General features: G+C 41.4%; 2 protein-coding genes across 4 annotated transcripts; both read right to left on the reverse strand.

Annotated features, from left to right (window-relative positions):
- On the reverse strand, positions 1-20,935 carry LOC137231868 (DLA class II histocompatibility antigen, DR-1 beta chain-like). Of its 3 annotated transcripts, none has more exons than XM_067752672.1 (7): positions 20,816-20,927; positions 8,345-8,445; positions 4,497-4,766; positions 1,959-2,240; positions 1,092-1,202; positions 620-643; positions 1-339 (listed from the first exon to the last, which is right to left on the reverse strand). In XM_067752672.1, exons 1-7 carry the CDS (start codon positions 20,818-20,820, stop codon positions 326-328), a joined length of 807 nt encoding a protein of 268 aa, XP_067608773.1. In that variant the 5' UTR covers positions 20,821-20,927; the 3' UTR covers positions 1-325. The 3 variants fall into 3 exon arrangements, with proteins under 3 accessions (XP_067608773.1, XP_067608774.1, XP_067608775.1); XM_067752673.1 differs by lacking the exon at positions 20,816-20,927 and adding an exon at positions 8,537-9,466; XM_067752674.1 differs by lacking the exon at positions 1,092-1,202 and having other exon boundaries at positions 20,816-20,935.
- LOC137231869 (DLA class II histocompatibility antigen, DR-1 beta chain-like) lies at positions 19,150-23,109 on the reverse strand. The gene is made up of 3 exons (XM_067752675.1): positions 22,819-23,109; positions 20,816-21,097; positions 19,150-20,056 (listed from the first exon to the last, which is right to left on the reverse strand). The coding sequence occupies exons 1-3, from the start codon at positions 23,021-23,023 to the stop codon at positions 19,923-19,925; spliced, it is 621 nt and encodes a 206-aa protein (XP_067608776.1). The 5' UTR covers positions 23,024-23,109; the 3' UTR covers positions 19,150-19,922.
- Between the last annotated feature and the right edge of the window lie 1,360 nt (positions 23,110-24,469).

The raw sequence follows: 24,469 nt of genomic DNA on the forward strand, positions 1-24,469 counted from the left end.
TGCTTCTCACTCCACGTTTATTTGAGCAAAACTTTGTAAAGAAATATGGGTTAAAGATGTGTTCACATGAAAGGGAGGCCATGAGGCTTCAATATAAAAGGGACCAGGAAAGAATGAAGATAGGATACTGCTTTCAATATTCCAGATTTCCAGGTCAAGGGGCAGGGGCTGAGGAAGCCATCAGGGAGGAGATTTTCTGCAGGAGCAAACCAGATCTTGAGAAAGTACTCTCTTTGTGGATTAAAAGCCCAACAGGAAACACTTTCATGCTGCAAAGTAGCTAAGCCAGAAGGTTCTTTCTCTTATGAGTGTCATTATCTTCACTTCAGTTTAGGAGTCCTGCAAAAGACAGAAGATAGCGTTGTTTTTACTACAAGCTAATTCTACAAGCAGCTTCTTTCCCCCTCGCCCAGGGTCTCATGTTAAAGCAGTATTGCAAGAAGGGGGGAAAAATTCCTAGATCTCCCTGAGCCAAAGCTACTTTAGGGAACTGGCCTTTTGTTAAGTGGCCAGAAGAAGTTTAGAATTCAAAGTCTTTCCCATTATGTCTGTCTTGTCTTCTCTACAACCAGTTCTAGGAGACCAAATCTATCTCTAAAAGAGGATTAAAGGGCATTACCTGTTGGCTGAAGTCCAGAGTGTCCTGGGAAAGAGAAGAGAAGATATATATTTAAAGGATATGGAAGGAATTCTGTCCCCAGCCCCAGGCCCCCACCTGATATATCTCTACCCCACAACATATATCCCCTAATGCCAGGGTAGACAGGAGAGCAGACACTAGGAGCATGTGATCCATGAAGTTTCTGTCACACAAATCCAGTGTAATTTCATCAGCCTTTGTGTCTCTTCCCGCATTTGCCCCAGGATCTCCACCCAAAATCTCCATGCATGTTAACTCTTCTTTTATCTCTACAGGCCATCACCTCTTATTTTTCAACCATAAGTAACCATGAACTGTTGATTTCTGGATTTCCGGAAATTTGAGGTCAATAAAGGGGAAATAAAAGTTTTACACAGGGTCACTGATATACAGTGAACAAACTTGAGCAAAAAAGTCTGTGGGGCATCTCAGCTGCCAACAGGTTCCTTACCTTTCTGATTCCTGAAGTAGATGAACAGCCCCACCCCAAGGAAGAGCAGACCCAGAACAAAGGCCCCGATTCCACTCAGCATCTTGCTCTGAGCAGATTCAGACTGTGCCCCTGAGGAAAGAAGCTAGTTTTAGTGATTCTTATCCCAAATCCAACTTCTCTAATTGAGATTCTGAGATTGAGATATTTGAGAACGGGGAAAGAAGGATGCCCTGGAAGAACTAGATTGACTGGGCATTTCTGGAAAAGAGGTTAAAAATACAGAGTAGCTACAAGGTTAAGACATTGAACCCATTTAAATATCACAGCCCTGACGTAAGGTCATGACTACAACATCTGATGGGTGAGGACCCTGGGGCTGAATGAGGTTAAGGAGCTTGTCTAGGGTGACAGAGCTAATAAAAGGCAGAACTGAGGTTGGACTCCCCTCATGTCAGGAAGGTCCCTATATTGTAGAGGATGTGCCCCTTCTCAGATCACAGTGAACATCTCAGAGAAACAGTGTCAGAAGTACAAGCCCAGCCTGAGGCAGAAGACTGGTGCCCAGGGCCATGTAGTGACCATGACCTGAGATTTCATGGAGGCTCAAAACAAGGACACCTCTTTTCTGCATGTCAGGCAGAATTGCCTCCCAGGGGGTGTAGGTACTTGTAGAAGATATCATAGGATATCTGTAAACTATCAGAGGATTTCTATCACAGGATATTATAAGGTTCCTGTGATATCCTCAATAATAACCTCAGCTGAAGGAGAGGAGAACACAGAGCAAATGAACACATGCTGTGGGAGAGGAGAAACCTGTCACTCAGGGGTAAGCAAGCCCTTCCTTGGTAGGTGAGGAACTTATGAGGCCAGAAAGCTTCTCACTCCATTCCACTGTGACAGGGCTGGTCTGGCTGGGGTGCTCCACGTGGCAGGTGTAGACCTCTCCACTCTGAGGGACTGTTTCAAGCATCACCATGGTCTGGAAGGTCCAGTCTCCATTAGCGATCAGGCCTGTGGAGACCACCCCTGCCTCCTCTTCCTGGCCGTTCCGGAACCACCTGACTTCAATGTGGCCTGGATAGAAACCATTCACAGAGCAGACCAGGAGGTTGTGGTGCTGCAGGGGCTGTGTCTTTGCAGGATACACAGTCACTGTAGGCGCCACTAGGAGAGAAAAAGGTAGAGGGGATAAGTGAGGGAGACAGAGTAAGTCTCATTGGTTGGCTGCCTTTCTGCCCCCAGTCTCCAGTCTCCGGCAGGCCTCCCTGAAGGCTGGCTGTGTAGCCCAACAGAAATTAGTGCCATAAGACTTGACTTTAATGCTTACAGTATGGGCCCATTAGATCTGACAGATGTTCAGGAAATTTGTTTTCTATTGTTTTGTTTTTCATAGCATGAAAGAGTTATTCATTGTTGAATTGATGTGTTTACAAATCTTTGCACAGTATATAGTGTATTATTAATAGCATGATTTCTGGAGCCAGGGTGCCTGAGTTCAAATCCAGGCTCTGCCTCCTACTGATTGATCCTAGGTGAGTTTTAAAATTCCTCTGTGCCTCAGGTTGCTCACCTGTAAAGGGGGATAATAATACTAACTTACCTCTTAGGGTTATGTGAGGATTAATGTACCTGAAGTATGTGAAACGATGGCTGGAACTTAGTCTTTAATATATGTTAGCTATTTACTATCTTCATTTACTTGGAGAGAAAATATGACTCAAAGCAGTGTGGATAAATTAGGGGGCAGCTTGGGGTAGATGGGGAGACAGAAGATAAAATCCTGGGAATGCTACACTCACACCTTAGAACACCACAGAAAGGGTTCTACCCTGGGAAGCAGGAATAGACAAAGGTGACTCTTGAACTCTGAGTTGAGTTCCAAGGAAAGCATGATTCCTGAAAGGGAGAGAAAGGACCAAGTAAAGTCACTCATTAAAAAAAAAACCAAACAAAACCAAAACAAAAGCTTATTATTACACTCAGCTGATCAATTCTTCTGCTTTGCAAAACAAGCAGATCTATTACTGGAATTGTATCATTTTACAATTGTCTTTCTTTTTAAGCTGGCATTTCAGTTCAGGGCAGGGTCTGAGACTCATTAATATGTGTGCTTAGTTCCTGAGACAACCCTTGACACCACCAGCCACAATAAACACAATTATTATTTGCAAAAGAGAAATCTTGAGGAAAAAACATTTTTACAATAATGCAAAGTGGTAGATTTAAGTTTGATGGTAAATCATCACTAACAATTTTGCAGTATATTTCATTAAATAAAAATGTTTAAATTCCTAACTTGGAATATAATGAACAGAATCAAAACATAAACCACAGACTGGAGAAAAAGCTAAATCAAATGTCAGCAACTTGTTACTCTTAATGCATAGAGAACTCATAAAATCACCGAGAAAACCGCCAGGACCCGGAGATAGTCAACAATAGATAATCCTTAGAGCCATAACAAAGGTCAGCCAATAAATATGTGAAAAATGTTCAAGAACCTTAGAAATCAAAGAAATTTTAAATAAAAACAAAAAGATATAAATTTTCAACTGTTTGGTAATGTTGAAAAAAGATCTAATAAAGGGGTATGTAAAGTAAAATGAGGTAAATTGTTACAAGTATAAAAAGGATAATATGTAACTACTCAAATACTACTAGCGTTATAAAAAATAGTAACATCAGCATATTAAGTAACAAAATTATAATTCAAAAAGTTGATTTCACAATCATTTCAACTATGTAAAATGTATATACTAAGGAGGAAAAAAGCAAGAAATTTAGACCTGAAATAAGCTTCAGAGAGATCAGAGGTGCCACAGAGGCTCCCCTGCCCGCACCTGTCAAAAAGTAGTCTGACACCTTTTTCTCAGTGAAGTGCTCCTACACACAGACAGACGCGGCACACTTATTTCCGGGGTGTCAGGAGTAAGAGGGTGTGTGCCCAGAGCACACTGTGACTCTTCTCCTCACAGGCTCCCAATCCTTTCACTTTCCTCACCTCTCCTTCCCCAAACCTTCCCCCAACCATAGACACCTTGAAGTCCCTCCCGCATCTCTAACCGCCCACCCCAGTCGGGGTTTCCTCCCCTCCCCCTCCCCTCCCCCACAGGGACCACCAAGGACGCCCGGAGCCTCCCTCCTGCACCCCTCCCGCCACACCTCCCCTCCCTCCCGGGCCTCCCCACACCACACACGCTCTCTCCCCTCTCACAGTCACTGACAAAATCACACACGGTCTCCAGACAACAGGCTCTCACAGGAACCCGCCTAACTTGTACTTGCTCACAGCCCTACACACCCCCCGCCCCCCGAACTTAGTCTCCTCTGTCCCCGTCTCCGTGTCTCTCTGTCTCTGTCTCAAACACACACTCACACGTACTGCGCCCCCGCCCGCTGGCCGCCCAGCCCCGCGCTCACCTCGCCGCTGCACCGTGAAGCTCTCCCCAACCCCGTAGTTGTGTCTGCACACCGTGTCCACCTCGGCCCGTCTCTGCTCCAGGAGGTCCTTCTGGCTGTTCCGGTACTCGGCCTCCTGCCGGGACAGCTCGGTCACCGCCCGGTACTCGCCCACGTCGCTGTCGTAGCGCAGGGTCTCCTCCCGGTTATAGATGTCTCTAACCAAGTACCGCACCCGCTGTGTCCCATTAGAGAAATGACACTCGGGCTTAAACTGATACATGAAAAGTGCTGTGGGGACAGGAAAGATCTGATTACCTGGGCGGGCTCCTGGGAAGAGACTGAAGGCAATAACCACAAATGCAGGGCACCCAGACGGAGGACGGGACACTGACACTCCCTTATTGGCCCCACTGGCACCCCCAACTACCCCACGGGTTCATCTTTGATCTGCAGGGTCAAGAGAGACCATGGTGGGTGGAGGAGACCCCTCTGATCCTAAGGCATTTGGGATGCAGTCAGCTCTGTACTTGGCTGGAGACCTCCAAACCGGAGCCGGACGGGGATTTGCCGCATCACCACCTCCTCCTGAATGCCTGCACCAGAAAAACACTCTCTGCTTCCTCCTCTCATCCCATGACCCTTTAGCTGTTCCTGAAACACTTCCTTACCTAGTGCTGACCTTGTGCCAAGCCTGTGCTGCTGCCCCTGGGATTCCACAGAAGGAAAAACAAACATCTCCCCTACCTTCTAGGAGCATAAAATTTAATGAAAGTGATGGACAAAACCCAACCACACAAGAATTAATTATACAGGAGCCAGAAATGTCACAAGAAAAGCGTGGAGATCTAGAACAGAGAATAATTTATGTTAGGGTGTCAGAGAAGTAGTCTCTAAAGACTGATATTTAAGATGTGACATGAAAGGTTAAGTTGATGTGAGCTGAAAGGGAGAGTGGGTGTAGGGGGGTGTATGTGAGGGAAAGAGGAGGCATATTTCAGGTAAGGGTAATATCGTGTGCAGAAGCTTGAAAGACATGATGAACTTCTGCAAGAAATCAGAAAAAAAAAACATTTCACTGAGCACAGAGAGTGAGGAAGGAGGAGGGTAAAAGACTAGACTGGAGAAATGGTGTGGGGTACTTAGAAGCCTCGGAGACAATGTTAGGATTTTGACTTCATACTAAATGTAATGGGAAACCCTAACCCTAACCTAGGTTAGGTAGAGATACATGAAGCTACTGAAGCATTACAAGGAGGGTCATTTATGTTTACTTTTAGGAAATAATTGTAGGTACCACATAGAGATTGGATTTTAGGAGTTCACAAGTGGAGACAGGGAGACCATTTAGGAACATGGTAGAATTCTCCAGTGAAGGTGTGCTTGTGGCTTCATTTAGTGTGGTACTGACAAAGACAGTAGTAAAAATAGAGTGAACAGACTTGGGGTAGATTGTTGTATGACTTGTTAATGAATTAAATGGTGGGGTTTGGTGGATAGAAGGTCAACCTTATCCCTCAGGACTCTGTCTTCACGTATCTCCACAAATAAAAATCAAAGTTCTCACCATGACCATCAGGGCCTAATATGATCTGGCTCCTGATTTCCTTTCCAACCTCATCTTATTTCACTCCCCAACTTGCTTGCTCTGCTTCAGTCACTCTAGCCTTCTTTCTGTCCTTTAAACAGCAAACATCTTCCCACAGTTTGGCCTTTCCCTTGGTCCCTCTCCCTGGAGCATCTGTCCCTTAGATCCCTCACATGTCTGGCTTCTTCTCATCATTTATGTCTCAATTGAATGTCACCTTTCCAGGGAGAGCTCCCTAGACACTTGAATTGAAGGCAGGTGAATCCAATACTCCCTGTCCCATAACCTTGAACTATTCTTTTCAGAGGACTTGTTGCTCTCTGAAATGTTTTTTTGGTTTTGTTGGTTGTCATTGTTGTTGTTAAATGTTTATTGGATTGTTGTCTTTCTTGTCATTAAGTAAGTTCCAGGATAATTGGGGATTTTTCTATCTTATTCAAATAGGATTGTCTGAGCCCAGAATAGAGCCCAGCATATAATAATAGTTGCTCAGAAAAATATTTGTAGTCTAAATTAATAAACCCAAGGTTCTAGGAAATGATTTTTGTGGGCATCCCAGAAAGCAAGAAAGGGTTCAGCTCCAACACTCTTTTATTCTGATGACACATTATATCCCTTCTACTTCTCATGAAAAACCCAAATTTCCTCTTTCTTCTTCTACTTGTTGGAAGAAACATTCACAGGTAGAAAATGGTAATTTTAAGGGAAGGGGAAGAGTTCATTATGTTCGAAATCATCCAGTGAACCTGTTATAATGCTGAGGGTTTGTGCGTACTTCGGGGGTTATCAGATCTGGTGACGACATAGCTGGGGAAAATAGGGAGGAACTAAAATTTGAGGTAACTAAACATAGCTGATTAAGGAAAACAGAGGGCATGATGCATGATCTTATGAAATTTGGGTCCAAGACTCCAAGAGACCGATGAGTTCCCTTGACTTGCTTACCAGCTTTCAGCCCAATGGGATGGAAACAACTTTCACACTGTCTGTACCCTAATGAGGTACATGGTTTCCCATGTAAAACTGCAGATATTTGACTATCTGTGAACTACAAAATCAGAATTTCATATAATTTATTCTATGCCTCGGCCAGAGAAGGGGGAGATAGGAGGGAAACTGATAGTATAGAAAGGCTCAGGCTTCCCTGGTGGCACAGTGGTTAAGAATCCGCCTGCCAATGCAGGGGACACGGGTTCGAGCCCTGGTCCTGGAAGATTCCACATGCTGCAGAGCAATTAAGCCCATGCACCACAACTACTGAGCCTGCACTCTGGAGCCCGTGATCCACAACTACTGAAGCCCTCATGCCTAGAGCCCATGCTCCGCAACAAGAGAAGCCTCCGCAATGAGAAGCCCACGCACCGCAACGAAGAGTAGCCCCCGCTTGCCACAACTAGAGAAAAACCCGCGCACAGCAACAAAGACCCAACTCGGCCATAAATAAATAAATAAATAAATAATTTTTTTTAAAAAAAAAGAAAGGCTCAAAATAGATTCATAATGGTCACTAACCTGTGTTGGGTGTTCAGAAGATGGCTTACATTTTTTAAGGCATCAAAGAACACCCCATAGGTGCTCTTTATCTACAGGGTCATTCCAAGTACTAAGAATCCCTGCTTCAGCTCCAGGGTGCCTTACCCAGGAGCAATAGAGAGAAAACTAACCCCAACTTCTGTCAAAGAACTCCTAGTACAGGGATTCAAACCTTATAAACATTGGAGTTCAGGGAAAATGGAAAGAAGATAATGGGGGAGTTCCCTTGATACATCCTCATATATTAGGGAGAGGTAGCAGCATCACAGATCCTGTTGAGGACATAACACAGGACCTTCTAGGAGAGATCTTCCTAATTATTTAGATTCTCCATAAAATCTTCAGAGAAACTTTCCCTTTTTCTTGTACATTCAACATAATAAAGAGATCTGTTAATGGAGAATTATTTTAACATCATTTTTTCTAAATCTTTTCAAACACCTGAAGGGATGGGATGCAAGGCTGGGGAAGGTTCATTGCTGGACACTTGAGAAGAAATAGACTATAGATATGGAGGCTACGTATGCCACACTCATTGAGAGGGCAAGTATCCAGGCACCTTTTGTGGTAGATAGATTTGAGATCCATGTGATAAAGATAGGTGGTCACTAAAAACAAAGTCACTGCACCACCAGGGAAGCCTGAAAAGTCACAACTTTTAAAGAAGGCTGGTCTGGACACAGAGATAAAGCTAACTCCCTTCCTTCCCCCACCCCACAATAGCTCACCCCCCAAAGTGTTCACTTACATGGGGTCTCCCTGGCCCAAGCGAGGGGTGGGCTCAGCACCATCAGTATCACTGTCAGAGCTGCCATCCAGGAGCCTCCGGAGAAATACAGGGACACCATGCTGGAGAACAGGAGAGGACAGGGTGTGAGGGGAGCAGGCAAGCCTCGCTGAATTGGGAACTGTGACTCTCCTCCACCCAAGTGATACCAACCAAGGAATTCAGTATTTGCTCCTGGATTGGGTTAGCTCAGTGTTGGAGAACCAATCAGAATCACAGACGAGAAACATCATCAGTTACTGGTCAGAGATTCAGTGTGAAGGTGCTCTTCTGAAACTTAGAATTTCCTCCATTAAAAGGATTGTTTTAATTTAGTGCTTTAAATGTTTGATCCAGTTGTATCTGACACATTTTATTTGGGCTTCTCTTGAGAGCCAGCTCCCTGCTGGTCAATGATGTGTCACATGTTTGAGCCTAAAGATCATTCATTTCTCTTACTCGAAGACATAGATATTTTGACAAATATATGTGTGAGTGTGTTTAGGAGTTGAGCAGGTAGAGAGAAAGTGATTGCAATTTAGGAGACCTTTAATTTGGTCCTTCTTGTACTTGTAGATTTGGCGAAATTATTTAACCTCTGCAACTGAAATGAAGGCACTGTGATCTTTCAGGTATAACAATACTGAAAAATGCTGTGATTCTCTGCATGCTTTAAGGAACACCATCCCCTGGTAACTGATGATGTGACAGAATTATAGCTGTTGTTTAGAGTATAATCTGTACTTCCTGCCAGGCAGGGGTGTCTCTGATAAACTAAAGGAAATGGAAATTTAGTGAATTACTTAACAGAGTGAAAAAACTTTACAGGTTTGTCTCCTGATGCTGTCTAAGTTTAGTGGCACCTCCAGAATATTCATACAGAAAGGGGCTTAGAGGAGGCAATCTGCATGGAATGGAAGATCTTGAAGGCATCTTTGTAACATTTAACTTAACAGTGTGATAAAGCCAGCTGTACTGATCAGAGTTTGCAAGTGACTGAAAGATCAATAAAAAGTCAAAGTCAGCCTTTGACACAACACCTCCTCTTTAGAATAATTAATATTTTATGTAAAATACGTTCAATTCCTTATTCTTGGCTCCCATTAGGATTTTCTTACTTTCTTGGGAACATGTCCTCTTATAATTCACCTTCTCTTGCTTTATCCCCAGAAGATATTATAAGAAGATGTTGCTAATGAATACATTATGGAGTGTTCATAAATAGAACCCTATGAAAAAGCTACGAATTATACCCTTTGATGTAGTCATATAATCTCAAAAATGTAATTCTACTTTTAGATTATTATTACACATTATATTAACATAAATATAATATTTCAGATTTAGAATGGACTTTAAATGCAACTATTTATTTAAAATTATGCATTAATTCACACTCTGCCCAAGCCATTTTTTTTTTTTTTTTTGCGGTACACGGGCCTCTCACTGTTGAGGCCTCTCCCGTTGTGGAGCACAGGCTCGGGACGCGCAGGCTCAGTGGCCATGGCTCACGGGCCCAGCCGCTCCGCGGCATGTGGGATCCTCCCGGGTCACGAACTCGTGTCCTCTGCATCGGCAGGCAGACCCTCAACCACTGCGCCACCAGGGAAGCCCCCAAGCCATTCTTTATGTGCCTTAATATTTCTAGTGACCGTACTCATCATGCTGCTTTAAAATGATTAAAATTTATTGAGTAAACTTTGAGAGCTTTACTTAGTACCCAGAATTATACAAAGACTTTTTACATGTCTTTTTAAAATGTAATTCTCACGTCATCTCAGTGATTCAAGTACCCTTTTTAATCCTGCAAATGGAGAAAATAAAATAGTGGAAGGAGGTTAGATAATCTTTGCAAGGATACAAGACTAGTAAATGGTACACACCAGATTGAGCCAAGTTACATGTGATTTCAAACCCTGCAAACTCAGCCATCACATCATACCACCTCAGATTTAATTTCTAAAGAAAATAATGTCCCTTACATTTAAACTATTTTTATCACTTTAATTCACGGATATGTGTATCAATAAAACTACTCCTTTTAATGACTGACAGCATCATGTAAATTGAAGTAGCTACAGTATAGCAATTATAATTCTTTAAAATTTCCCTTCATCAACATTGTAACCCTCCTCTGGAAATGACAGTGTTTGCATTTGTCTTATGTAATAATGCCCGTTGCTCCCCACAAGTCTCCTGCTTATTGAGGTTGCAGAGGCCTCCAAATTCCTAAATCTAATCCATGGTCCCCAATCATTATTTTAGATTTCTTGGCATAATGTAGTGTTAATCTGAACATTTTGGAGTAGAATAGAAATAGTATCTTGCTTACCATGGAATAATATATTTCTATTAATGTGGAAAATTCAAAATTCTTGGAGAGGTTGGGTAGAAGTCACTATTGTCCCTGGATTCCAGAACAATCTATGTCCCTAAGACTCCAGTGGTAGTTCAGTACTATTGGATATTGTGCAGTTGCAACCATGAGAATCTCATGCTTAATTTGACCAAGAGAAAATCATAATTTACACAGAATTAACTAGTTGTGACATGTGAAAATCTGAGAAAGTCAAACTAAGGTTCCCCTTAGATTATAGGATAAAAAGAATGGCAAAGAAAAGTAATTCTATATCAAGAACATACTGAAATAGAATTAAAGAGAACAGTATCAAAACTTGTTCATATAAGTTTGATGTGCAATTTACTAATTGTATAATATATATACTGAAACATAGTTAAAGAGAGTACTACCAAAACTTCTTCATATAAATTTCACATACAATATACAAATCTTACAGATTTATTTTAAAAGAGAATGAACCAATGACCTAAATTCTGTACGTTGTATACATTTATGAATAATAAAAATGTGCTGCTCTAAATATTATATATTTCAACTTTTCTGCAATATTAATTCAATAGAAGGACAGTTCACGTAAAACAATGCAGCAATTGTCACCGAACCATTGCTCCCACAGGTGATCTTGAGGCTGAGCTCCTTCACGGAAGGCAAGAGGAGAAGCAATCCTGCTCAGCTTCTGCTCTGTAAGAGAAGTGTCAAATAAAGGCTTATTTCCTGAAGAAAAGGCAGTTATACTGGTTTCTGGAAGAGAGTGGTTATCAGTACAGAAGTTCTAGTATTTGCTCTTGTTGTGTGAGACCACAGATTTGTTTTTATGGAAAATAAATTGCAACACTCGTGCAAGCAAACAAGTGGCATCAGAAGCACAGACTTGTTGAACAACAGGAGAACTGAAATTTGTATCATTACATGAGATGTTTCCTTTGTCTGTCCCCCTCATCTACAACCACTGAAACAGCCACAACTCAACAAAGATGGCCCTGCCTGACACACCAGGATGCCGGAGAATTCCACACATCTATATATCTGCAGGTGGGTGGACTGGAACACACAAAGGAGGCAAAGCGGGAAAACAGTGAAGGTGGCGCCTGTGATCCAGCGCCCCCAGCCTAAGCAGCTGAGCTCACAGCCCTAGAGAACCCAGCAGCCACAGGAGAAGTGGAGCACAGGACTCTAGCCTCCTGGCCACAACAGTGCCCACAGCCACAGGGAACTAGGCAGCAGCAGTAGGGGGATTTACAACCCCATCCTTCCATCACAGAGGAACCCACAACTCCATCCCCCCGGCCTCTGCCCACAGTGGTGGTTCCAGTGTACCTGACAACTCAGGACAGAGTAGAAAAGCTCTTGACCCTGGCCGCCTTTCCCCCACCCTCTTCTTCCCCTCCCAACAGCAGCAGAGCCTGTGACTCAGGAGACCCCCATGCTCCATCCAGAAGTGCCCATCATCCCATTGCCCCAGGTGGCAATGCCAGTGACACTAGCAGCTGCAAGGTACCAATGACCCAGGAAGTACAAGCAGTAGCAACGAGGGTACTAGGTGGCCAACACCTCTGACAGAGGCAGTGAGAGGTGGAAATTGCCAACTCTCAAACATAACCAGAGGCAGCGCTAGTAGGAGAAACCAAAAACCTGTGCTGTAGCACCACCTACTGGAAACCACAGAAAGAACTCAGAATTAAAGTTTTAAAATTTTTTTAAAGCTTTACCTAAAGAAGAAAGGTGTTCACTACTTCAAATACACCAGCAGAGGAACAACTCTTCAACCAACATGAAGAACCATTGTTACATGGTACCACAAAGAGAAAATGACAAAATGGCAATTCTCCAGAAACCAAACTTAAAGTCATGGACTATTGTGATCTGACAGAGATTTCAAAATAACGAGCTACTAGAAAATCCAGAAAGGCAGTTCAATGAGCTCAGGAATAAAATTAATGAACATAAGGAATATTTACAAAAGAGGTAGAAACTCTAAAAAGAAAAAAACAGAAATCCTAGAGCTGAAGAAATCAATAAATGAGATGAAGAATGCATTAAAAGCATTGGAAATAGAGGAGACCATATGGAAGAGAGACTTAATGAGTTTGAAGACAGAAATCTAGAAATGATACAAGTAGAAGAGAAAAGAGACTCAAGATCTAAAAATAAATGCAGAAATTCTATGAGAATTATTTGACTCTTTTACAAAGGGAAAATTAGGATAATGGGTATCACAAAAAAAAATTTAAAAAGAGGGAGAAGGGAGCAAAGAGTTTATTCAAAGAAATAATAGCTGAGAAATTCCTAAACCTGTGAAAGGAACTGGATATGCAAGTCCACAAAGCTAAGAACAAACCTAATTATCTCAATGCAAAAAGACCTCTGCAAGACACATTACATTAAGTCTCTCAAAAATTAATGACAAAGAAAGAATTTTAAAGGCAGCCAAGGAAAAAGGATGGTATACTCCAAAGGAACCCTCATTAGACTATCAGCAGGTTTCTCAGCAGAAACTCGACAGAAAGGTGAAATGACAAACTCAAACTTCTGAAAGGTAAAAACTGTCAGCCAAGAATACTCTATCCAGCAAAGTTATTATTCAGATATGAAGGAGAAGTAAAGGCTTTCCCAGACAAACAAAAGCTGCAGGAGGTCACCAACATAAACCTTACAAGAAAAGTTGAAAGTGCCCTTCTACCTGAGACATAAAGGCAAAAGTATACAAAACTTTAAGTAAGGTGATATACTGACAGACAGAATCAGAAAATTGCAACTCTATATCACAACAGATCTTAAAACACTTCATTATAGCATGAAGGGGAAAGGGAGGAAAAAAAGCAGTAAAAATAGCTATAGCTGCCTCAATTTGGTAACAAGCTCACAACATGGAAAGGGATAATTTTAGACAACAGAAACATAAGAGAACAAGAGGAGAAGGATGGAACCCATATGGGCAAATGGAGATACGATGCTATCAACAGAAAAAGGACTATTTTATCTGTAAGACATTCTATACAAACCTCAAGGTAACCAAAAGACATAAACCTAGAGCAGACACACGAAACAAAAAAGAGGAAACTGAGAAAAACATTATGCAAAACCACCAAACTAAAATGGCAGACAGAGACACAAAGAAAAGAAATAATGGAGATATAGAGCAACCAGAAAAGAGAAGACAAAATGTTAGTGCTAGGTTTTCATTTATCAATAATCACCCTAAATGTAAATGAATTGAATTCACCAATCAAAGGCACACAGTGGATGGATGGATTAACACACAAGACCCAACTATATGCTGCCTCTAAGGAGACTCTCCTCAGCTATAAAGACAAACAGGCTCAAAGTGAAGGGATGGAAGATGATACTCCAAGGAAATGGCAGCCAAAAGAAAATGGGTGGAGCCTCACTCATATCAGACAAAACAGACATCAAGCCAAAAAAGATAAAGAGACAAAGATGGACATTTTATAATGATAAGGGGAACAATTCATTAAGAAGACATAACTGTTATTAATATATGTGCACATAAAACAGGAGCACCAAAATATATAAACCAAGTATTAATCTATCTAAAGGGAGAAATCAACACTCAACACAATAATGGTAGGGGACTTTAACACTGCACTTATATCAGTGGATAGACCATATAGACAGAAAATCAACAAAGAAACAGTAGCTTTAAATAAAACATTAGGCTAGATGGATTTTAAATATTTGTAAAGACATTCCATCCAAATGCAGCAGAATACACATTCTTCTCAAGTGCACATGGAACATTCTCAAGAATAAACCATATGTTGAGACACAAAACAAGTCTCAATAAATTTAAGAAGATTCAAATCATAGCAAGCATCTTTGCTGATCACAATGGTATGAAAATAGAAATCAACTACAAGAAGAAAGCTGGAAAAATCACCAATACGCAGAGACTGAACAACATGCTACCAAATAACCATTAGGTCAATGAAGAAATCAAAGAAGAAATTTTTAAAGTACCTAAAGATAAATGAAAATTAAAATATGAAATACCAAAACCTTTGGATGCAGCAAAAGAAATACTAAGAGGGACATTTATAGCAATACAGGCCTACCTCAAGAAGCAAGAAAAATCTCAAATAAACAATTTGACCTTACACCTAAAGGAACTAGAAAAAGAAGAATAAATGAATCCCAAAAACAGTAGGAAGGAAATATTAAAGATCTGAGTGGAAATAAATGAAATAGAGAGTAAAAAGGCAACAGAAAGGATCAATGAAACTAAGAGCTGAGTCACTGAAAAGATAAACAAAATTGGCAAAACTTTTTCTTTTTTAATTCTCAAATCTTTAGCTAGACTGACTAAGAAAAAAAAAAAGAGAGAGAGAGAGAAAAGGATCTGATAAATAAAATCCGAAATGAAAGAGGAGAAATAACAACGGATAACACAGAAATACAAAGAACTATAATAGAATATTATGAACACTATACACCTACAAATTGGACAACCTAGAAGAATAAACATATTCCTTGAATCACCCAGGCTTCCAAGACTGACTCATGAAGAAACAGAAAATCTGATAGCCCAACCACCAGCCCAGAGATTGAAAGAGTAATCAAAAACCTCTCAAAAAACAAAAATCCAAGACCAGATGGCTTCACAGATGAAGTCTACCAAACATTCAATGATTTAATACGTACTGTTCTCAAATTATTCCAAAAAATTGAAGAGGAAGGAATGCTTCCTAACTCATTTTATGATTCAACATTGCCCTGATAGAAAAACCAGATACAACACACACAAAAAAAATTACAGGCCAATTTCTGTGATGAACATACATGTAAAAATCCTCCACAAAATATTAACAAACCAAATGCAACAATACATTAAAAGGACCATACACCATGATGTGGGATTTATTACAGGGATGAAAGGATGTTTCAACATCAGCAGATCAATCAACATGATACACCATATTAAAAACTGAAGGATAAAACTTACATGATTATTTAAATAAATGTATGAAAAGCAGTTAACAAGATTCAATACCTATTTATGATTAAAACTCTCAATAAAATGGATCTAGAAGTAACAGAGCTGAACATAATAAAGGCTAATTATGGCAAACCCACAGTTTACATCATACTCAACTGGGAAATTTCTAGTAATTTTATAGATATGTGCAACTATCGCCACAATCCAGTTTTAGAACATTTCTGTCACCCCAAAAATTTTCCTGTTTACAGTTAATTCCCACCCCCACCCCAATCCCTAGAGACCCACTGATTCGCTTTCAGTCTATAAATTTGCCTTTTCTAGATGTTTCATGTAAGTGGAATCATATGACAAGTAGTCTTTTGTGTCTGGCTTATTTCACTTAGTATATTTTTGAAGTTCATCCATTTTGCATGATGTATCATCAATTCCTTTAAATGTGTTTCACTTGTTCTTTTTTATTGCTAAATAGTTTTCCATTGTATAGATACAGTGCATTTTGTTTTTCCATTCACTGACTGATGGATACTAGGCTTGTTTCCAGTTTTGTGTTATAATAACTAATGTTGCTATGAACATCTGCACATGCATATTTGTGAAGTATCCATTTTGTTTAAAGGAATGAGTATGGGCTATACCTGACAAACAACTTGAAACTCTCTATACAAATCTAAACGTCAAATGTCCAGGGATCTAATTCTGGACTTTGTTTTACTGGTGTATATAACAAATAATGAATGAATGCCAAAAAGTGCTTAATGAAATAGAGGTATAATAGGTTTTAGCATTTTAAAAAGTGAGTCATTCCTCATTATGTGTCTTTAAAAAAAATTTCCCTGGAAAATATACTTTTCCTCACAAAATTAAGAGTCAGTATATGCTCTAAAATCAAGTAAATAATCCTCCTGCTTGCTTGCTTTTTGGGGGGAAGGAAGTGGCTTACGGCTGATATTTAAGTCTCAATGCTAAAAAAAAATCCTTGCAATGATGCTGTCCATTAAATATCTATCATCCTTCATAAGGAAATCACTAAAAACACAATCTAATACTTCCATACCCTAAAATCATCCTCCTTACCCATGGACCATTTCTTTCTCTCTAAAAAAGATGATTTTAAACCTTTTCTTCCCTTGTGTATCACGGGAGGCAGGCCCATGTCACAAAGGATGAATCAAGGTTTGTCTGAGCCTACCGTTGTAATCCATGGTCCTCCGGATGTGTGGGGAAGTCGGTCTATTGGGAAAACTCTGGAAGAAGTTTGGTTGCTCCTTATAAAACCACACGAGAAGAAACAGTTCTCTTTTCTTGCCTTTAAGATCATTGGTGATGCAACTGGCCTGATGAATTGACCAACTCTGGAGATTCCCTACCTTGGGTCTATCTGTTATGTGAGATAAATAACTTAAAGAAAAGTAAAGCCAGTTAGATTGGATTATCTGCTACTTGCTAGAAATCATCTTCTTAGATATATGCATACCGTATACTTTACTTCTACCTTATCATTTCCCACCACAGGTCTCAAATAAAATGAGACAACTTATTTTTTCATCCCAGAGAACAAAGTGACAGTGAAGGTGCAACCCTGGGATCAAATAGAACTTATCCCAACTGTATGCACATTGCAGACATGACTACTGGTTTATCAAACTCCTACAGGATGATAACCTGTTTCACACAAATAACACAGTATAATTAACATATGCAAAAATAAGCTTTTAATTTGCTTGAAAATAAAATAATAGTTATGTCTGACTGTGGAGAATTCAACTATTACTTTGAAATAAACTTCTGAATCTATTAACTACTGTCTAGATTTGATTTACATTTGAAACTGACTCTTCAGATGGAATACAATAGCAGAACCCACCGTCTTCTTAACCAGTTTAATTACCTTTCTCTGAGCCTATCCAACTCGCTTACATTATTAAAGTCTTTGGAATTTAGAACTATATACTTATTTACAATTATAGTTCCACAATCTTTTATGCAAGGGTCAAAAAAAGTTTGATTTACTTTTCTAGCTTGTTTCCCATCATATACTTTTTGTCAAGTTTGTTTTAATCATTCCAGTTTGTTTTTAGTTTTTATGTATCTCCTTGTTAAACTTTTGATTTAAATTTTTTATTACATAAAATATTTGAATGTCCCTCAAGTTAAAACTATTAAATATATTCCAAAAAGTCTGGCTTTCATATTTGTCCCCTTCAACCTATTCTCTCATCTGGCCCTAAAGGCAACCTTTTTTAAAAAAATTCCTGCCATTGTTTATATTTACAAATGTAAGTAAGTGATAGATAGATAGATAGGGTATAGTGATATATTTCTATTCTCCTCTATCTTATTGTTTTTAAATGTTGTATACTATACAAATCTCCTATACCTACTGAAAGTGCATTTTGGGGATTATTCCATAACAGGGATTCTCATTTGTCTTCCAACTGCAGGATATTTCATTGTTTGAATGAACATCCCTGTATTCATAAATTTTCCTTTGTTTCTCAGAATTGTCTCTGATTTCTGCTGAGATAAGATCCATACAGGATTTTCCCTTGAAAGACAGTAAGTTTGTGACAGAAACTGGAGGGCCTCAGAAATGCATCTTATTGACATGAGTTGTGGCTCTGTCCTGATGGCCTTCCAAAACCTATTTATGGGGAAGAATGCATCCCAGCCAAATAGTCAGCATGTCGCTGATGTTTATCTGAGTGACAGAAAAAGACAAATGTTGAAGCCCACCATTAGTCTAATTAAAGAGGTGATCAAGGTGTGAACTAACCCAGGATTAGATACTTTCTTTAAAAATCATGGAAAAAGAGAAAAAGAGCATGATTATAAATTTCGTAATTTTTAAATAATAACAGATTTTTTATAAAGTGTGCTTATCTTTGAGATTACAAAGATGCAGGAAACCGTCATGATAGGGTCAATTAAGGGCTTTCTCCTAGCTCAGGAAAACATGCCTAATGACAAAATGCAGAAAACTCGAGGAAAAAACAGGGAGAGAAACAAGGAAACCTCCAGTTCCACAAGTGACCAAAATTCAGGAATATAAATAATAACCATTAATAGTTTTGCGATGAAATCCTCCCTTTCTCTTTTCTTTCTTCTTCTTTCCTTGAAACTGTATGAAGCAGATGATTGTTACTCCATATTTATTTGAGAAAAACATTATATAATAATATGGACAGAAGATGAGATCAGGTGCACAGGAGGCAGTAAAGATTGAAAACAGAGGGAACCAGGAAAGAATGAAGATAAGGTGTTGCAAACAATATGAGGAATGTCCAGGTCAAACGCGGGGGCTGAGGAAACCAGCAAGAAGGACGTTTTCTGCAGGGTCACTCAACCAGGAGCAAACCAGATCCTGATAAACACTCTCGTTTTGGAAGAATAAGAGCTAAGCAGGAGACCTGTTTAGGCCATGAAGAAGCCGGGACAGAAGGTTCTTCAGCGGAGGAGTCCTGCAGGAGACAGAGGACAGAGTCATTTCCTGTCTTAACTTTACAAGCAGCTTTTTTCCCTCTCTCTGTCTCTCAGGCCTTCATGTTAAAGCACTGTAGTAAGAAGGGGAAAAATTCTTAAGTCTCCCTGAGCCAAAGCCACTTTTAGAGTTCAAGCCCTCTGTTTAGTGGAGAGAAGAAGCTTTAATGTAAACTGCTTGATCAGAAGTCAGATCCAAAGTCTTTCTCATTATTTCTGTCTCCTATCTTGTCACTTCTACCATCTGTTATAGGGAGACTAAATATGATCCTAAAAGAGAGTTAAAGAGCATTACCTGTTGGCTGAAGTGCAGGATGTTCTGGAAAAGAGGAGGGAAGATATATACTTAAAAGATACGGAGGTAAATCTATCCCCAAACACAATGTCCCTGGGCCCAGACAACTCTCCTAAGACTTCTCTAACACCACAACCCACTTCACATGATGCCAGGGTAGAGAGAACAGACACTGAGAGGATGAAGCTTCTGTCACACAAATCCAGTGGAATTTCATCACCCCTGTGTCTCTTCCTGCATTTGCCCCAGGATCTCCACCCAAAATCTCCATGCATGTTAACCTTTTTCTTATCTCTGCAGGCCATCACCTTTTATGTTTCAACCACAGCTAACCATGGACTGTCAATTTCTGGATTTCCAGGAAATTTGAGGTCAACTAGGTAAAGAAAGATTTTATACAGGGTCATTGATATAGAGAGAACTAACCGGTCAAAGTCATATTTCTTCCCCAAAACGTCTGTTGGGAGTCTCAGCTGCCAACAGGTTCCTTACCTTTCTGATTCCTGAAGTAGATGAACAGCCCCACCCCAAGGAAGAGCAGACCCAGAACAAAGCCCCCAGTTCCACTCAGCATCTTGCTCTGAGCACATTCAGACTGTGCCCCTGGGAAAAGAGGCTAGTTTTAGTGATTTTTATCCCAAATCCAACTTCTCTATTTCAGTCTCTAAGACTGAGAGCTTTGAGAATGGGAAAAGAAGGCTTCACTGGAAGAAATAGAGTAATTGTCCATTCCCAGGAAAACATCTTTAAATCACACTGAGTAGCTTCAAGGTTAAGGCACTGAATTCATTTAAATATTACAGCCCTGACATAAGGCCACAAGACTTCAGTATCTGATAGATGAGGACCCTGGGGCTGAATGAGGTTAAGGAGCTTGTCTAGGGTGGCAGAGCTAATAAAAGGCAGAAGTGAGGTTGGACTCCCCTCATGTCAGGAAGGTCCCTACATTGTAGAGGATGTGCCCCTTCTCAGATCACAGGGAACATCTCAGAGAAACAGTGTCAGAAGCACAAGCCCAGCCTTACATTGCCCAAGGGTCTGGTGCCTTGGGCAATGGGGTGACCATGAATTGTGATATCATGGAGGCTCAGAACAGGGACACTTCTTCTCTGCCTGCCAGGCAGAATTGTCTCACCAGTGGGTATAGGTATTTATAGAAACTATCAAAGGATATCTACAAACTATCAGAGGGTTTCTATCACAGGATATCACAGGGCTACTCCCAGTAACTTGTGCTGAAAAAGAGAAGAACATGAAGCAAATAAAAATATGGTTCAGGGAGAGGAGAAACCTGACAATCAGTGGTAATCAAAACCCCCTCCTTGGTGGCTGGGGAACTTATGAGGCCAGAAAGCTTCTCACTCCATTCCACTGTGACAGGGCTGGTCCGGCTGGGGTGCTCCACGTGGCAGGTGTAGACCTCTCCACTCTGAGGGACTGTTTCAAGCATCACCATGGTCTGGAAGGTCCAGTCTCCATTAGCGATCAGGCCTGTGGAGACCACCCCCGCCTCCTCTTCCTGGCCGTTCCGGAACCACCTGACTTCAACATGGCCTGGATAGAAACCATTCACAGAGCAGACCAGGAGGTTATGGTGCTGCAGGGGCTGTGTCTTTGCAGGATACACAGTCACTGTAGGCGCCACTAGGAGAGAAAAAGGTAGAGGGGATAAGTGAGGGAGACAGAGTAAGTCTTGTTGGTTGGCTGCCTTTCTGCATCCACTCTCCAGTCCCAGACTGCAGCCTTGGGCAGGTCTCCCTCAAAGGTGGCCATGTGGCCCAACTTTAGGAGTTAGTACCATGATCCTGAATTTAACCCTTACCGCATGGACCCATTAGATTTTAGAGATGCTGAGGATACTTGTGTGTCTTTTTTTCCCATTGCATGAAGCAGTTTATTGTTGATGTGTTTACAACTCTTTGCAAGGCATTTAATTAAAAGTGTCATTTCTGAATCCATGTTGCCTGGGTTCAAATCCAGGCTCTGTCTCTTACGGATAGAAAGCTGAATCAAATATCAACAGTGTTAATTTTGCTGCATAGAGAATCTATATCACTGAGAAAAACACCAGGACCCCAGAAATAATAGAGAATAAATAATAGAGCAGTAACAAGGGGCCAATAAATATGTGAGAGATATTCAAGAACTTTAGGAATCAAAGAAATATAAATTTAAAATAAAAAATGTAACTTTTAACTGAGTACTTGGCACTATATATCTTTGAAACAAGATCTGATAAAGGAGATTGTGAGGTGAATTGTTACACTTATAAAAAGAAATATTATGTAACTACTCGAATACTATTAGCGTTATAAAAATAGTAACATCAGTGTGTTAACACAATTATAATTCAAAAGCTGATTACACAGTCATTTCAACTATGTAAAAATATATAGGCTAAGAAAAAAAAAAGGCGAAAAATTTAGACCTAGAAGAAGTCTCAGGAAGATCAGAGGAGCCGCAGAGGCTCCCCTGCCTGCACCTGTCAAAAAGTAGTCTGACACCTTTTTCTCAGTGAAGTGCTCCTACACACACACAGACGCGGCACACTTATTTCCGGGGTGTCAGGAGTAAGAGGGTGTGTACCCAGAGCACGCTGTGACTCTTCTCCTCACAGGCTCCCAATCCTTTCACTTTCCTCACCTCTCCTCCCCCAAACCTTCCCCCAACCATAGACACCTTGAAGTCCCTCCCGCATCTCTAACCGCCCACCCCAGTTGGGGTTTCCTCCCCTCCCCTTTCCCCTCCCCTCCCCTCCCTCCCCTCCCCTCCCCTCCCCTTTCCCCTCCCCTCCCCTTTCCCCTCCCCTTTCCCCTCCCCTCCCCTTTCCCCTCCCCTTTCCCCTCCCCTCCCCTTTCCCCTCCCCTCCCCTCCCCTTTCCCCTCCCCTCCCCTTTCCCCTCCCCTCCCCTCCCCTTTCCCCTCCCCTCCCCTCCCCTTTCCCCTCCCCTCCCCTTTCCCCTCCCCTCCCCTTTCCCCTCCCCTCCCCTTTCCCCTCCCCTCCCCTCCCTCCCCTCCCCTCCCCTTTCCCCTCCCCCTCCCCTCCCGCACAGGGACCACCAAGGACGCCCGGAGCCTCCCTCCTGCACCCCTCCCGCCACACCTCCCCTCCCTCCCGGGCCTCCCCACACCACACACGCTCTCTCCCCTCTCACAGTCACTGACAAAATCACACACGGTCTCCAGACAACAGGCTCTCACAGGAACCCGCCTAACTTGTACTTGCTCACAGCCCTACACACTCCCCGCCTACCGAACGCAGTCTCCTCTGTCTCCTTCTCCGTGTCTCTCTGTCTCTGTCCTTGTTTCAAACACACACTCACACGCACTGCGCCCCCGCCGCTGGCCGCCCAGCCCCGCGCTCACCTCGCCGCTGCACCGTGAAGCACTCCACAGCCCCGTAGTTGTGTCTGCAGTACGTGTCCGCCTTGGCCTGTTTCTGCTCCAGGAGGTCCTTCTGGCTGTCCCAGTACTCGGCGGTCCGCCGGTCCAGCTCGGTCACCGTCCGGTACTCGCCCACGTCGCTGTCGAAGCGCACGTACTCCTCCCGGTTATAGATGTGTCTGGTCATGCACCGCACCCGCTCCGTGCCGTTGGTGAAGTAACAGTAGCTCTTAAACTGGAGCAGGAAATTCTCTGCGGGAGACACCGCCGCTCAGTCAGGCCTCAGCCCCAAGCGGCAGCCGACATTACATTTGTTGAAAATCTTGGTCCCACTGAAATTTATATTTTTTAAGAATCCAGACCCACTGAAGAGCTGTTTTTCCAGGAAAATTAATTTGTTCAGGACCAAGGTTTATTTATTTCTTTGCTTGCCAACCAATTGCAAAGTCATAGTTTATCCTTCACATCATCTTTTTTCTTAATTTCTCTGCCTCTGGTCCACTACTTATCTATAGTAGTAAATTACAGCCACAGACATCTTATTCCTGTTCATGCCTCAACGATTTCATTTTCTAACTTTGTCTCCTAGTTCCAACAATACAAGTAGGCATCAAATTACCACCCTTGGCCAGATGTAGAACTTATTTCTGTAGTCAAGTCTCCTTAGAAGGGGAGAAACTAAGAAGATGATGATATTCTCATATAGACCGTTTACAAAAAAATGAGCAGGTCCCCAGACTTTAAGTAGAGACCATCACCTAGAAATGATGGCAGAAAGAAGGGCACTCTGGGTCAGACCAGGTCTATTTTACTGTTCAGAAATTCTCAAGTATCTTATCGACACATGACAACAGCGTTACAAAATTAAAATGTGTGACGTTACTGCTCACTGTAGCTTGTATGGTTAGCACTGTTTGTCCAGTTCTTGTCCCCAACTTAAGGTTGCCAGATTTAGGAAATAAAAATACAGGATTCCCAGTGAAATTTCGATTTTGATAAATTACTGTTGTTTATCACAACTTCAGATTTAACTGAGCATCCTGTATTTAATTTGGCAACCTTAGCCCAACTTGCTAATGTAGCCTCAGAAGGAGGAGGATATTTAGTACTTCTTCTTTGTATTCTTTAACACATGCCCATGGCAGGCTGCAGAAAGTGTGGACACATATGGACTTTTCAACTAATAAATGCAGAATGAATGTAAATGTCTCTTTTTTTGTAAATGTCTCTTTTTTTAATGTAAATGTCTCTTTTTTGTCAATAACAACAAAAAAGAGACATTTACATCTTATTTTTTATTATTTTATTTATTTAACTTTTTATTTTATATAAGAGTATAGCCGATTAACAATTTGTGATAGTTTCAGGTGCACAGCAAAGAGACTCAGCCCTACATATACATGTAACCATTCTCCCCCAAACGCCCCTCCCATCCAGGCTGCCACATAGCATTGAGCAGAGTTCCCTGTGCTATACAGTAGGTATGTCTCTTTTGTATTGAATCTAGCAGACCTTGCAGCACCCCTCCACACACACACACACACACACACACACACACACGTCCAAGACACACACTGTGCATATGAACATCAGAAATTTTGTCAGTAATTCAGACACAATCAAGCCACTATCC

The sequence above is a fragment of the Pseudorca crassidens genome, chromosome 10 (genome assembly GCF_039906515.1).
Source record: "Pseudorca crassidens isolate mPseCra1 chromosome 10, mPseCra1.hap1, whole genome shotgun sequence".
Lineage (NCBI taxonomy): Eukaryota > Metazoa > Chordata > Mammalia > Artiodactyla > Delphinidae > Pseudorca > Pseudorca crassidens.